At 37.9% G+C, this 15258-nt stretch overlaps 1 protein-coding gene across 2 annotated transcripts in view; it reads right to left on the bottom strand.

Moving 5' to 3' along the window:
- Window positions 1-15258, bottom strand: part of LOC103143381 (partitioning defective 3 homolog) — a 299858-nt gene that overhangs the window by 136518 nt on the left and 148082 nt on the right. For both annotated transcript variants that reach the window (XM_016675207.1, XM_007559893.2), the window contains exon 5: window positions 14400-14537. In XM_016675207.1, the coding sequence (XP_016530693.1) occupies window positions 14400-14537 (138 nt within the window). The remainder of the gene's footprint in view (window positions 1-14399; window positions 14538-15258) is intronic.

The following is a 15258-nucleotide window of genomic DNA, read 5'->3' as shown; positions in this document are numbered from 1 at the left end:
CTTACTGAGGGTAGCACTTGGTTTTGTGTTTCTGAGACAGTGGGACTGTTTTTTTTTTCTTTTTTTTTTGTCTTCTGTCTTTGTTGATGGGAGGTAATTGTGAACAGCCAATCCTGAAGGATGAGTGCGCGGCCCCGCCGAGACGACGGTCCCAGCTGAATCCAGGGTCTTTAACCATGCATTAAAAAGGAGCTCTGCGGTGCTTTTCGCAGATTAATCATCATTTTGAGCTTATTAAGTGGGCGGACAGTCTGCTTTCCATTGCGCCGAACATTTAATCCATCTTTCAAACTGTGAAGGTCAGTCACTGAACGTTACCCCTGTTGAAATAATAGCAGTTGCCTGAATTTAAATGAGAGCGCCCCCGTGGATCTGAATCCAATTGTAATCAAATACAATTTCTCCTTTTTAATTATTTTTTTAGTGCCCACTCTCGCAATTAGGTGAGTCGGGATCGTGCTGGTTTATTGAGTTGCACGGACGCTACCAACAAACTACATTTCTTACTTTGCCAAATTTCTATTTAAACCACTTTGCTCGACAGTTACTTCATCGCAAATGGTCCAGCGGGCAATAATGGAAAGATGATGGGAGACGCACCCATTTTATGGTGGATGTTTATATATAGTGACTTAAAAGCTGAAATATGCCTAAAATGAACAGACATTAGGACGAGTTTGAGCAAACTAAAGGCTTAGTACACACTAGATTGTTATTTGAAGGTAAATGCTCTACACAATGGCCATTGTTTGCTGCCTTGTTTTTAGAGGGTCCTGAATAGGTGGCTCATCTGGAGCATCATGGGAGTAGTGTGGTGTGAGGCTTTGTGAAAGGAGTTGGGGAGGGCTTTCCATTTCATTTTAATTGGACACCAAATTTCTTGGATAAAGGGGGAGACAGAAAGCCATTCGGCTGGATCCTTCTTCCGTACCAAGCCTAAGTGAAGACGGCTGTGTCGAAATAAGAGGTGGGGTGGGTGGGGGGTCTTGCGAGGGCCAGTAATGAAGAGAGATCCCAAAAGGCACCGGTAGGGTCACGGTAATTTTACAGGCCCAACAGGGAGGAGAGCTGAGGACCGGTGGTGGCAGCAGCTGCTTCAGTACAAAAGGAAAATGGAAAGAAAGGAGGATACAGAGGAAAACAGATCTGAAGTGGGTCTAGGGGAGGTTGGTGCACTAAAAACAATATGTACAAACAGCCCTGAACGCAAAGACAGTAAGACGAGACAAGATGTCGACTGGCTCAAAAATTAAATAGAAAGTTTTTTGCCGAGCACAATTGGTGATTAGATGACTGCTTGCATCCAATTTTTGGTGTGCTATAATGTTTCAATGGCTGTGCATTAAAACAATTATGTCCAATAATATCTCTGGCAACTCAGATGGGCTTTCACTGTCCATTACGCCAATGGATTATCTTGATTTTAATCAAGATTGGAAGCGCAGGGAGGATAATGAGGAGACTGTAAGGGAGAAGATGGTGAGGGGGATGTGGGGTAATCATAACCAACTTCATCATTTCAATATTAAAACGGTGTAAGCCTTCACATGTTTGCTGGCCAGACGTCAAACCAGAATTCTCATTCTGTATCAAGTTGGTTAAAGGACACAATTGTTTTCTAATATTAGAGAAAATAAAGTACATATTGAAGGGATGTACTGACAGAAGTTATGGGGGTATGGGCGATATGTTGGGTTACGTATAACATTGTTGGAAAGTCATTTCTGAGTTTGAAAACCTTAAAGCGTCTCCTGTCTAGTGACAAGCATTTTGAACCACATCCCGTGCAAAATGTCTTCAAAACTTAAGAGTTTCTGAAAGCCTCTTCTGTGAAATCTGATCTTAAGTCTCTGGATTCAAGTAACTTTATTTTCTATCATTCTTTATTAGTCTTGGTGAAAAAAAGGTCCACCCTTATTTCATGTGTAGATTCTCATCAAGAAAGTCCGCATACATTTCTCTATTCCTCCTCTCTTCAGTTGTGTGAGGTCTACCAGGATCCCAGACAAAAAGACAACTCTACTGCCAAGTGTCAATGCTGGTACGATGTTTTTCGAGGGAAGTGAATTGTTGTTTCTCCTCAAAACATACTGTGTGCTTTAACATTCAAAGACATCAGTTTAAGATGATATTGTACTAATAATTAATTGACTCGTCCAAAACTGAATGTGTTTGGGCCATCATGGCTGAGTGAATTTTATGTTGTTGTCAAAGAAAACCTGTATTGTTTGCGCAAATTCCAGGTGCTTCTACTCTCTGAGAGGTCATTAGTGTTTCAGGGTGGAAAGTTCTATCCACTTGTAAACCCCAATGGAAAAAAGTACATGTGTAATTGTTGCAATTAGTATGTTACTCATTATGTTCCTCATAATGCTTTTACCCATTATGAGATGCTTCTTGTGCAATGAGAAACCGTTTAATAGGCAATCAAATAGAATTAAACCAGGATGTATTAACTGATTCTCACAGTGATTGTTATTGCTTCCAAATACTGACCAATTTCAGCTGTGTTCTTAATTTATAAGCCATTTTCCAGATTTTCCAGATTTTCTTTATGTGTATACTAGTCTAGACTTATTTGCTTCTATTTCATTGTATGCATGTGTTATTTGGGTTCTTCCAGATATGTAGTTTTGAATGAATGTCAATAGCCCTGTATGTTTCCTAAAGAAAAAACAAAAACACTGCCCAGTTTCATACTTATTTTCCTCACTGTTCAGATTTCCATACAAGTTCAGATTTCAGCCAATCAGATGCCAGCATTATCTGGATTCTCAGTCCTCAAGGGCAACATACATAAAACATTACCAGGTACAGCGCTGAATGACTGGGAGCTCTGCTTTTTCACAAATGGAAAATAATGTAAACATGTTTGTAGCTGAAATCAGGAATGCATGAAGAAACGGCACATATCGCTGTGATGAAGCCCAGCAGGGAAACTGTTCGACAACGCACTTCAACAGCCTGTGTGCTTCCAGCCTGAAGAAGAGACAATTCCTATGGTAAACTGCTCAGCAGGAGAAAACCCATGTCATACCAGAAATTGTCTTGCTTTGCTTCCCAATCTTGGAAAAACAATTTTTTTTGTGGTTCCAAACATTTATGGAGCCACTAGTATCCGTGTCCTTCCAAATAGAAGTGTATGAATGAGGTTAAGATGACATAAAATTTACAGTACACTTCTTGCAGTTGTCCTCTTCAAAATGACACATACTGTGTAGCCATAATAAAAGTCAGATTTTTTTACGTTGTCCAGTTTTACTTGGTCGTTTCTCACTTTTGTTATAAAACAACATATTGCACTTGAAATTAGACCAAAATTACTTAGTAATATTTTGTGTTTTTGAAGTGTAGAAGCACATAATTGACAGAAGGTGTGGTTTCTTTCTTTTATCATGACTGTAAATTGATGCAGCATCTATTTTCTCTGACCTGTGTGTAAAAACTACTGACACAATCATAAAGTGAGGTGTAGCAAACAACATAACTTCTTCTCCTACTCGTTAGGCTTTTTCCTTCAGTGGGTCACCAAAGTGAATCATCTCTCTCTCACTATTTAATCAAACAGTATAACAAAGTTAAATTAAATTGGTTCATCCTTTACATAATTAAAGAGAAAATAAAACCAGAGTGTACAAGTTAATCTGACGGCTAATATAAATCATGAATAAATTGACTATAGAATAAAAAAATAAAAAATAAAAAAAAACAATGCTTACAATGCAGGAAATTGATCTGCAACACTTCAGACTCAAAGTCAGGAAAGCAGGAGGACACAAAATAAACAGCAAGCACAAACTAACAGCTTGGTATTAGTGATGCACGATATCAGTGCCAGCCAATATTAGCCGCAATATTTAATATCAGACATCGGCCATTCAGTCAGAATAACTCACCAATATAAAAGGCGCTGATTTTATATGACAAACCAATGACAATGATGCCTGCAGGACAGCACAATATCAAATTTGCACTGAGTGTTGTCATTGTCTTAGAGGGAGCAAATATCATGAATAAATTTGACATTAAACATAATGTAAGTTGAAAGTGTTACATCGTTTTCAGCCTCCTTTTTAGCATTTGCTTTTGCTGGCAGGCTAATTCGAAAAAGATAATGAAGTATTTTAATCCACAGTAGAGAAGGTCATATAGTTTCGATATTGGTATCGGTATTGGTTATCAACCAAATGAGTTTCAGTATATCAGCATATTGGATATCAACCAATAATCCAATATCGTACATCCCTACTTGGTATTCCCCTCAATAGCTCTGAAATAAAAATGTATTTTCCCCCCAGGTTTCTATAAAACTCTCACTACTACAAAATAACCATTTGGCAGAGATGGACGGGTGGACTACTCTTCTGTTTCTATGCACCCTAGAAAGTGGATGTTTATTGTTGGCCAGGGCCTTATTATGTTCGCTCTGCAACTTAAAAGCCTTGGCTTGCAAATGGGGCCAATAAAACAGTGAGAAAAGTCTGTTGTGACAATGGAACTCATTATGTTAGAGTGGACTCATTTGGCTCTCGGCACAGTGCTGGCTCCACATGTCTGTCATGTGACAAATTGGACATCATCAATCACAGAATGCCGCCCTCTTCATCACTTTCTAGTATTAAAGAAGGTGTATTTTCATCATTTAACATGTGAACATACATTGCGTACATAAAGATTTATGCATAGCCTACATGTAGATTTCTATCTGAGTAAGTCAGACTTTGGGGTCGGTAAATAGATTGAAACCTGTCATTCTCAAAGAACTAAAAGAAGCTCATCATGTCAATTCATCTTGAGGATGAGCATGCAGCTTCCTTTCCCATCTTTGTTCAATGCTGCCCACGCCGGTTCGGCTCCAGGCTGGCGGCCCCGTTCTATTCCCAGAAGTCATTATTGTCTTCAACTAAGGTGCCCCTGCACCCTGTGATTTGTGGGTAATGAGCTGGCTCCCCCCTGCCCGTGTTCAATTATTCTCATTGAGAAAGTGATTTCTCACTCCACAGAGCAAAACGGAGATGGCAAACGCATGAACTCTAAACAAGAGTCAGGAATTAACATGTTCAGAGCCAGCGCTGGAGAGAGGTGTAGTCACCCAGATGATGCAAATGATGTCGCTGATGTAGACAAAGGTTAGACGGATAGAACAATAGAGTAATGTCGATATCTCGAGCTGGAAGGTCGGAAAGTTCAGAAACGTTGCATTCTACATAGTTATTAGTGGAGCTTTGAGAGAGGTTGTTAAAATAATTGAAGACTTGGTATTCTTCAGAATACCAAGAATACCTCTTATGTAGGCACATAAGAGTAGCGCCAACAGCACTGTGATGGGATGGCACGACAGAAAAACAGAAATTTAAATTCATATTTAAAGGCGCTCTATTATATATTTTCCAGGTATATTGTGGCATTTTATGGGGCAGTAAAGTACCTTCAGTTTTTATAAAATGCTGTTCACGTCAAATATGATTTAAATGTGGCTTTGTAATTTAACATTTTGAAATTGGGTCTCTGTTTCTTTAAAAATTCCTGCTCGTTCTGAAACTCTGCCTTTAGAAAGTTATCACAACATCTCTCCTCTATTAACCCTTTTTGTTTATTTGTTTTTTTCCCAGCATTGCACTGAGAAGTAGCTCGTATAATGAGCTCAGCAGATGTGCAGTTCCACCAGGTGTTTGCTAATTGTTGCTGGCTAGTCTGAAGGAGCTACGGGAGCTCAGAAGCATCTCAAAGGAGGCAGTAGGTCCACCCAGGCATTTTGCACAGCTGAATGGTTGTCATGGAGATTAAAGGATTTCTCAAACATGCATGAAAGAATCAAAACAACTCTCCAGGCATAATTTTGATGAGGGAATAACATTATAACATGATGAAAAACTTAAAAAGTCGACTTTATATAATACTGCCCCTTTAATGCTCAATGGCAACCTGAACTAAACATACTTCAAGGCCAGTATTATTGATGGACAGATGCTACAAATGATGCTAACATTAAATACTCAAGAAAATAGCGACATTTGTAAGACCTTGACAACGCCTTGCTATCAACCCTATTTCCACAATTTGATGGTATGATGGTATTACCATTATCTTGTACATGCTATCCAAATAAACTTGGCTTGCCTAGTTGGCTTTAGAAGAAAAACAAAGTTGCCTTTTCCTCAATAAATGACATATATAAAGTGTGTTTCACATTTACTCAGGTTATTTTTAACATCAAAATCAGTCTGATCATCTTAGGAATCAAACAAAATACTAAAGAAATCAGTAAGGGAGCAAATAGTTTTTTTCTGTTTAAAGTCAGTAAGGATGTAAGTCAAACAGGAGTTAACTGCTAGATGAAAGAGAAATGTCGCTTCAACATGTTTACAATCCAAGAATTTGATAATGAAAACATTAGCGTACTGCACAAAACTCAATCTTCCGTATGATTGTCATTAGGCATGATAGTCTTTTTTTTTAAGGACTAAGAAGGTCATCTGACTGCACTGTTCTACATTTTAACAGCTACTTAAGGTTTTTGCTGCCCACAGTCTTGCATGCAGTGACTGAATGGAGTCATGAAGGTAGAGGTGCATACTTTCTCCACCAGGTAGCAGCATAGAGGGGCTGTGACAGACAAACAGACTTGCAGGTGTGCACCTCTTTTCTTATGGGGGAACAAATACGCCTAACTCGTGTCTCCATGCTCAGCCGCCCTGACACCGCCTGCAGCTCGCCTCAGGGCCTACAGACTGTGTGGGCTTTGCCAAAAAAACAAGAGTGGTGAAAAGACTGAGTTCACTCACAAACAACAGCAATTACACATTAAATACTTACATCCTCATGCTAAAAGGTCTTTCAGGCTGTTTTTTTATTTTTTATTTAAAATCCCATCACTTTAACATCAGTATTTTATTTGGGTGTTTGACACTAAAGATTAATTAAAACAGATATTCAGGAGGCAGAAATTGTGACTATTTTTCATTGTTATCACTGAGAAACAATAAGTATCATTCATCTGACTGACGAAACTGATTTCAGCTCTTCTGCGTGGTTGAACCTTACAGAAAGGATGCAGAAACTGGCTCAATTATTGAAAATATTGACAAAATATTTATAATATATCAACTGATATATTAGTTGTTTTGGGGCTCTTGTCTCGGTGTTTAAGCCAGGCTGCTTATCGCTGTGGGTTCTCTGTAAAACCCGTCAGATGAGACGTCTCATTATACCACAAAGCTCCGACAGACCGAGGCTTGATCAAAGATGTGTAATCACATCTTTGATCTCCAACATGTTTTGACACTGTTATGCAACTTTTATTCTTGGTCTCTCTGGATGGTTTTGATTTCATGTGTCTTTTATTTATTTATTTATTTTTTGTGAGAATTATCACTTGAAACAATTTTGAGAAGCTATAACCTAACAAGCAAAGTGCATTTCGGAAGTTTTGATACCTGCTGAACTTGTTCACCTTTTGTCGTCTAACAAACTTAAACTTTATTGGAGTTTTTCTGAACTTTATGTGACAGATGATCCAAAAAAAAAAAAAAAGAACAGTGCACAATAGGAAGGTTGAAGGAAAAAGACTATTTCCAAGGATGGCATCAGTTGCAATCAGCCACATTTGCTTTAATAGCATTGAAAAAAAAAGAAAAGAGAGAATATGGAACGACTGCAAACCCATCGAGACATGACCCCACCACTTGAAATTTACTTGTAGTAAAAAAAGGAGAGGCTGCAGTTAAAGGTCAGTCTCCATCATGACAAATGTGGACAAAAAGTTTGGTTTTTAATTTTCACTTTGCTTTTAATGTTTTGCATTTAATTGATTGATTTGATTTATTTCCACTTTATAATTATGCACCACTTTCGGTCGGTCCGTCACATGAAGTCCCACCAGAATATGTTGTAACATACAGAAAACATACAGCAGCCGCATTAAATTAGAAAAGTTACTTGACGAGTTGCAAATGTAAAATTAAACCAAACTTGATCTGAAAAGTCTATAATGAAAAACAAAGCGTCTTATTTTGAAACTTTTTCCCACCTTCTCAGAAGCCACTAAAAGGATAAGCTTCACAAACACGACTCAAACATGTTCCCTCTGATTTGTGTGCATTAGCTGTTGATTGGTTTAGACCCCGCTGACGGACAGCTGGTGTCAGTCCAGACAGTGGTGCGGCTCATGATAATGGCCTCCGGTTCCTCATCAAGGCCGCAAAACAACACAGCGGAGAGCCACTCAACCAGATCAGAATGTGGGTGCGTGAGGGAGTGTGTGTATATGTTGAGCGGGAAGGCCCATTAACATTCATCAGTGGGATAATAGACCAGCATTAGCGTCAGCTGTTTATATGAAAAATAACTCATAAGGCCTTGGTGTATATGGGCTGATAAAGCATGCTCTGCTCCACGCCACATTTGGCAGGAGATGTGTGTGTGTGTGTGTGTGTGTGTGTGTGTGTGTGTGTGTGTGTGCGTGTGTGTGTGTGTGTGTGTGCACTAGGGTGAAGAGGGATTTCGGAGGTGGAGTTTATGAAATCTCCGAAGGCACCATCTGACACTGAAATGAATTTATTGATTGGCTAGCTAAGCAAAAGACAATTGCCAGATTTAACCACAGGCTGGATGGCCTTGTGTTTAGTGTGTTCTTCTACACAAGAAAGAGGACAAAATACTAAAAAAAGAAGAAATGAAACATGATCTGGGATTTAAAGTAAACCCCCGAAATCAAACACTTTCTTGTAACACTGTTTATTTTTGTTATTCCTTTAATGTTTCTGCAAGGATTAACATCTTTTTCAAGTGAGATCTGACAAAGAAGTGAAACTTTTGCACACTTCAGGCTAAAAGTTTGATATTAACATTGAAATACATAAAAGAAGACGAAGTTAATGTGACACATGTTCAAGGGACAAGCTTAAGAGTACCAGTGGCACTATTCAATGAAAGAAGCCTTTAGAAGTGCTCCCAGAATACAAAGTTTTCTGAAGATTATTACACAAAAAGGTGCAAAATTAAATGTTATAAGGTATTGATAAAGTTCTCAGGTTAGAGGGTAGTTTACCCAGCAAGCTTTGCAAATATATTTTTGTCTTCTTCGGTTTAGAAATTTTAAAAAGCACATAAACATCCATTCTCAGTTTTGTTATAGAAGTCAAAAGAGAGTGATTGACAGAATCTAAACAGGAAAGTTCACAGAAAGCAGTGAAACGCCATCATAGTCAAGAACATTAAACAATACAGCCGGAAAACGCTTTCCTTAATTTGTAAAGTAAAACGTGCTCTGATTAAATAACAAAAGATCTTCCTTACCTTCAGCTTTTATAACTAAAAGTTTAAAAATGAAAACTGAAAGAAAGCTACTATACCCTCTAGAGTAGAAACACCAACAGATATAGGAATGAGCTCTGGACAAAGACACAGGGACCTAAAACTGCGCCATGAGAAGCTAATTTTTAAAATCTTTAGTTAAGATGTTACCGTCAACTATCTAAAGTTTATCCTTGAATCTAGGAACTTTCTTAAGGTCATTTTTAGTATTTTTACTAAATCTTTTCAGTCACAAATGCCTAGTTTACACGATAACAAATTTTGATGGATGATAAATTGTGCCAGACCTTATTGCGATACACGATAACATTGTAGTTTTCAGACCATTTTCAAGTCATATAACAGTAATAGTGGTGTAAAAGTTCAAGAACACATTCTCAATGATCAATTAGCTTTAAATACTAATGAACATTTAAATACTGAAATATCCAAAACTGAAATATCCAAAACAAATAAAGAAAACAGAAACGACAAATAACATTCAGTTTTTGGTAAAAAGAGAGGAAGAAAAACAGAAAAACGAATCAAGCGAATGAAAATGATTGAGTTTCTTTTAATTTATCATGCGATTAATTGATTTATTGTTTATTGTGACAGGCCTACCCACAGATGAGTTGTTTTCCAGACAATAACTACGCAACTACAAGATTTGATTAAAAAGAGATGACCTAGAACAACTTCGTAAAAAGAGTAAAGAAAACAGAAGAACAGTAGCTGTTGGAACATGGCACAAAAGCCCACCTGTAGATAAACATATTCGGTGCCATTTGTTTCACTGGAAAAACCAAAATAAGTTTAACACTCTCTCTTTGTTTTCAGTTCTTTTCCCTCATTTTTCCTGCTATTTTTAGTTGTGAAGCATAATGAAAAACCAGAAGAGACACATAATCCACCACAAACAAAGACCTGCTAATTGGGGTGTTGTTTTTTTTTTTTTTCCCCTCCCCTTAAAACCTTGATATATACGAATGCGTATCAGTGTTTGTGCGTGTGTAGACTCATTATCTCTGCCAGTTCTGTAGCACAGATCGCAGTTCTTTTTAATTAACCCATGGAGTGTATATTTATCTCACAATCTCATGCCGCTGTGCCGTGCGCCAGTCAGACAGACAAAGGAGGCAAAATATCAAACTCGTCACGCGCGCCGAGAGAAGGCAGCCATCACGACTTAGCTGCAGCGAGTGGAAATAGACGCCACTTACAAATATCCACTTTCACCTCTAATGAGCAGATTTGTGTTTAGTGACTCATCTGAGTCACGCAGCTGTCGGATTACAAACAGCCAGCAAAAAAAAAAAAGAATTAGCCACCGTGTGGAAGCCTGCGCTCAAGCTGTGGCATTCCTGCTGTTATTCATTAAATATTTACATAACTCAGCTGGTACAACCTTTACTCTGAAATAATAATCTCCAATATTTATAAGTACATATTTGTCGAGGTGTTTTAAGCCAAGACCTTAATCTTGGATTAGTTTGTTTTTAAATTTAAGGGGAAAAAATTGCATGTTTTTTTAAAGTTTGTATGGAAATTAATACCACTGTAGTTCATAAAATCTTTTTTTTTATTATTATTCAGGGCCTGACAACTATTTCCAATTTTTTAAAAAAAATGAGTAGTAGCAGTAGTGAGCCCAGTCCTTGTTTGAGTAGTTAGTTTTCTTTTTTCACTGAACCTGTTTCAGCACTTTTTCTGTACAGTTTCACAAAAGACTTTTTGCTGGGAAAAAATGACTTTATAAATGATTATAATTAAGTGAGTAACTTCTGGCAGCTGCTTATCGTTTACCATGGTGACATAGAAGAGGTGTTAATCTTATCCAGTTTATAGACGAAATATGAAAAAAGCTAATCTAAAAATATATCAATCAGCTTTGTAGACACTTTCTGATCTTTGTCAAAGTTTGAACTGCATTTTGCTCTCAACTATTATCATAACAGCATTCACCTTTGTTTTTACAGCCATACTGTTGAGAGATTTCATGTGACAGAGAGGAGTTTGTAAAGCAAAGAAAAATAAGTCCTTAGTGGACATTTTAAAACTGACATTAAATTCTGCCAGTAGCATTTGTCATAGTCAGTGTAGTTAAAAATCATAACTTGAGCAGAGATCTTGGTGTGCATCTACTAATGAAAGTACACTCTTATTGAGGCTGTGATATTTAAAAAAGACTGCAGACATTTTTGAATCCAGCAGGCTCCTTAAGGGACAGAAATTGAAACCCCAGACAGAGAGAAATAGATCAACTTTTCTGAAATGTGTTTGTACCCTGTTAAAAGTGACAACCTGAATAAACACATTACATGCCTCTGAAGAAAATAGTTTCCTTCTAAACAGCTTTGTACACCTTTTGTACTTCCTGTGCCTTCACTTTAAGCACCTCACTGGAACTGAAAATCACTTATTTTGAGTCCTTTCACGTGGTGTTGGATTTAGTGTGTTCATGGACCGGGGGAGCAGGGGGGACATCGAAATATTGAGGTCTGAGTTTAGAAAATTCTACTCTAAAATGTAGAAATTTTATTTTGCGGTTTCCTTGCCTTCAAACAGCAAATCCGATCAGTGGGATGCATTTATTTTGTAAAAAAAAACAAAACAAAAAAAAAGTCTGTATACATAATCTTTAGCTTTAACTCATTTTCCATCGTCGTCTCTTAAACACAAAGGTAACAATACTGAAATGCCACAGGAAAAAATAAATCTTTTCTGGTTTGCATTTCATATATCAATCAACATTTTTCACTTTGACTGTCTTTAGTTCTTCAACTGATTCTACAATCACTCATCTTCCCACATCCTTTCCTTGACTTTTCTTAATCTTTCTATACAAGAAGTCAGAGCAGATAGCCAATAATGAAGAGTAAGAGCCTGACACACGAACTGGGGGGAAATCTTCTTCTCATCAAGCTCAGCACTTTAACACTTCCCAAGGTCATTGCAGCGCTCCCTGCTGAGAGGCTCTGTCACTTTTAATAACTTTTAAAGGAAGCATATTTTCTCTCCTTTGACAGATTGAGGAGTAGAGGGACCAGTCATGGGCTGACTCAATCATAACGTGTCAACAGAGCGAGGACGTGCGAAGGGAGGAGACCAGCCTGCGATCGCTAACACTTTACACTGTTTACTCCATGAAATGTATCGCCACATGGAACAGAAGTGGGAAGTCTGTCAGTCACTGGCTGTTTCAAGTTGGTCAGTGAGCTGACTTTGCGACTAGATCTCACAACTGTAACAGTCACTCACTGTCAAAATATCAGAGTTTTGCTTCTCGTTTCATGAGCCTGTTGAAATTTAGACTGACATTAGGCACACAAATATGAAAACTATACAGTTAAAGGGGTGGTATCATGTGTTTCCCAGCCACAGAGTGCCATTTCATAGCACAGTCCATTTCTTATGTATATCAAATATGACTCAAAATAAATTTGACTTTGAAATTGGGCCTCTGTCTCTTTAAGAAACTCTGACTCTTTCTGACACTTCACCTTCAAGAAATCATCACAACATGGCTCCTCTATTAACCCTTTAACAATGTTTTTGCCCGCGTTACACTGTAAAGTAGCTTGTGTAATTAGCTCAGTAGATTTGCTAATTGCTCACCAGATGTTTGCTAATTGCTACTGGCTAGTCTGAAGGAGCTGAGTGGGGGAGTCCACCGAGTGGTTGCCCCGGGAGATTCAAGGATTTTTCAAACAAGCATGAAAGAATTAAGGCAACATTCCAGGTACGTTTTTGATGAGGGAATAAAGTTATAACATGATGTAGAGGTCAAAACGTCACATTTAACCTAATACAGCCCCTTCAGATTACATTTGTTTTCATTTTTTTATGTATAGTTTTTTTTATTTTTTTTGCCAAATAATGCCTAAAGTATGAGAACAGAGAGGCGTACAGGGTTATTAATATTTCTCACAGTCTGAAATGTAAAAACAATAACTGGATTTATAAACTTAAAGACATGAAAAAACAAACAAATATAACACCAAAGGCATATGCTGCATTCAGAAAGCACATGCATCTTTTTCTGCAAATGGTACGGCGGGTCTGGCTGCTGTGTGTCTGTGGTGTGTGTGTCTATATCCCTCCTATTGCATAGCTAAAGCCACAACAACCCCATATGTAGCTCAGGCAGCAAATTGGACAGGAGACCCCAATTATAAAAAGACATGAGGGCAAAGGTCAGAGAACTGCTGGCATGTTTACAATCCTACAGGAAACCTTCAGATATGAAGCAGGCCAGCAATTTCATCCCAATCACGGATTATGTGGATTTACCTTTTTGTCCATTTCAGAATTGATGACCAGACAAGGACAAAATTATTGCTTTTCTTGACCAAAACAGTTGCAATGTGCAATACTTGACATATTTTTGACATTGAAAACTAATTAATACATTCGCGATTTTGTGAAATGTCCTCTGGATTTATCAGTAGTCAGAGTAACTCTTGTGTTTCACAGATAAGAATGCAGTTTTTCCTTTCCCGTCAGCGGATCAGATGTAAAAATGTAGCGTCAAAGCATTTTCCGCTGTCAGAGTTATTGTTCTTCTGAGAAACATAAAAGGAGCAAAATAAAAGCTTGAAGTTCTTCACAGGACTGCAGAGGTCAAAATGGTGCATGACTGAGTTTAATTAGCTGATTGCAGACCCAAAAGTCACTTCATAGCCAAGAATTAGTGACTTGAATTTAAAACTTGATTTTGGCAGCAACTGGCAACCCTTGAAGGTCATTCAGCTGTTTCAGCGTTAATTACCCGGCAGCGCCTCGTACCTTACCCGACCGACAACAACCCGGTTCAGATCTATGCTTTGTAGTTCAAGTTTTTTTTCTTTGAAAAATTAATCAACTTTATATCAGTTGGTATTTGTTCGAGGTCTTTCTGTTGTACCCCTGAGCCTTGAAACATCACTTGCTCTAATAATTTATAGTAATCAGCCACTGCGTAAACGGACTCAAATAATGAGTTTTAACATGGAGGAGAAACATTTAGTCTAGATTTCATTTTGCAATATTACTTTGACTTATTTACTAGTGTTTATATTTGAATACTGGATTGTATGCTTTTGCTGCTGGTATTAGCATCACACCTGTTCCTGCTGGTCAAGCCATTGGTCAACCATAGGATGGTTGGCGCTAAGGGAAGAACGAAGCATGTCTCTGTGAAACTGAGCAGTCCAGCCACTCGCGTCACGAGGAAGACTCCGATAGGCTTGGGATCCCCTGCCCTGCCAGGCAATAAGAAAACGTAGAGTTATTGATGTGCTTCACTCCATCACTGTGATACAGAGGGAACTTTCGATGATAAAGGATTTGCTGGTAAAACAATAAAAGTTAGGCCCCAACAATCTAATAATGGGGCTGGTATAAATTTCTTGATCTAACTTTGACATCTATAGCCCAAAAAATAAAAAATAAAAATAAAATAAAAAATACACCAAAAACTGTACATTTAAAATAAAGTCAGAGGAGACGCTGCTACAGCAATCACTGGATGTTTTTCTCTTTCACATTCTCCGACTTTTGCAGATTGGGTAATTTCATCCTCAACTTTTTCTGTTTTCAAAAGGAGTTTTCAGCTACAGGACAAAACGTATCCTTCTTCAGATGTCAAGAAAGGCTGACAGTAATATGACAAAGTTTTTGTGTTTTTGCGAGTAGCTCAAATCCATGAATACTTGATACCCCCCCAAAAACATTTAGAACTGCCTATTTTGAATAGTTTGTTACCCTTTATATACCTTAATATGCATTACTACGCACAGTGGAAACGGTCTTAGCATGAGAGCAGAAGCTAATATTTACAGTCTTCCTTATTTGCCAATATGTGATGTTCGTTACTGGTTTCATAATTGGTGACTGGATGATGTATTTAAACTGCCTGGTTGCTAAAATGTGCTGTACAAATAAAATTTGATTGATTACTTTCACTTTTTGAGGATACAGCTA

Source organism: Poecilia formosa, unplaced genomic scaffold (assembly GCF_000485575.1).
Source record: "Poecilia formosa unplaced genomic scaffold, Poecilia_formosa-5.1.2 Scaffold109, whole genome shotgun sequence".
Taxonomy (NCBI): domain Eukaryota; kingdom Metazoa; phylum Chordata; class Actinopteri; order Cyprinodontiformes; family Poeciliidae; genus Poecilia; species Poecilia formosa.
The sequence above is the reverse complement of the archived record's forward strand: the minus strand, read 5'-3'. Positions and strand labels throughout refer to the sequence as shown.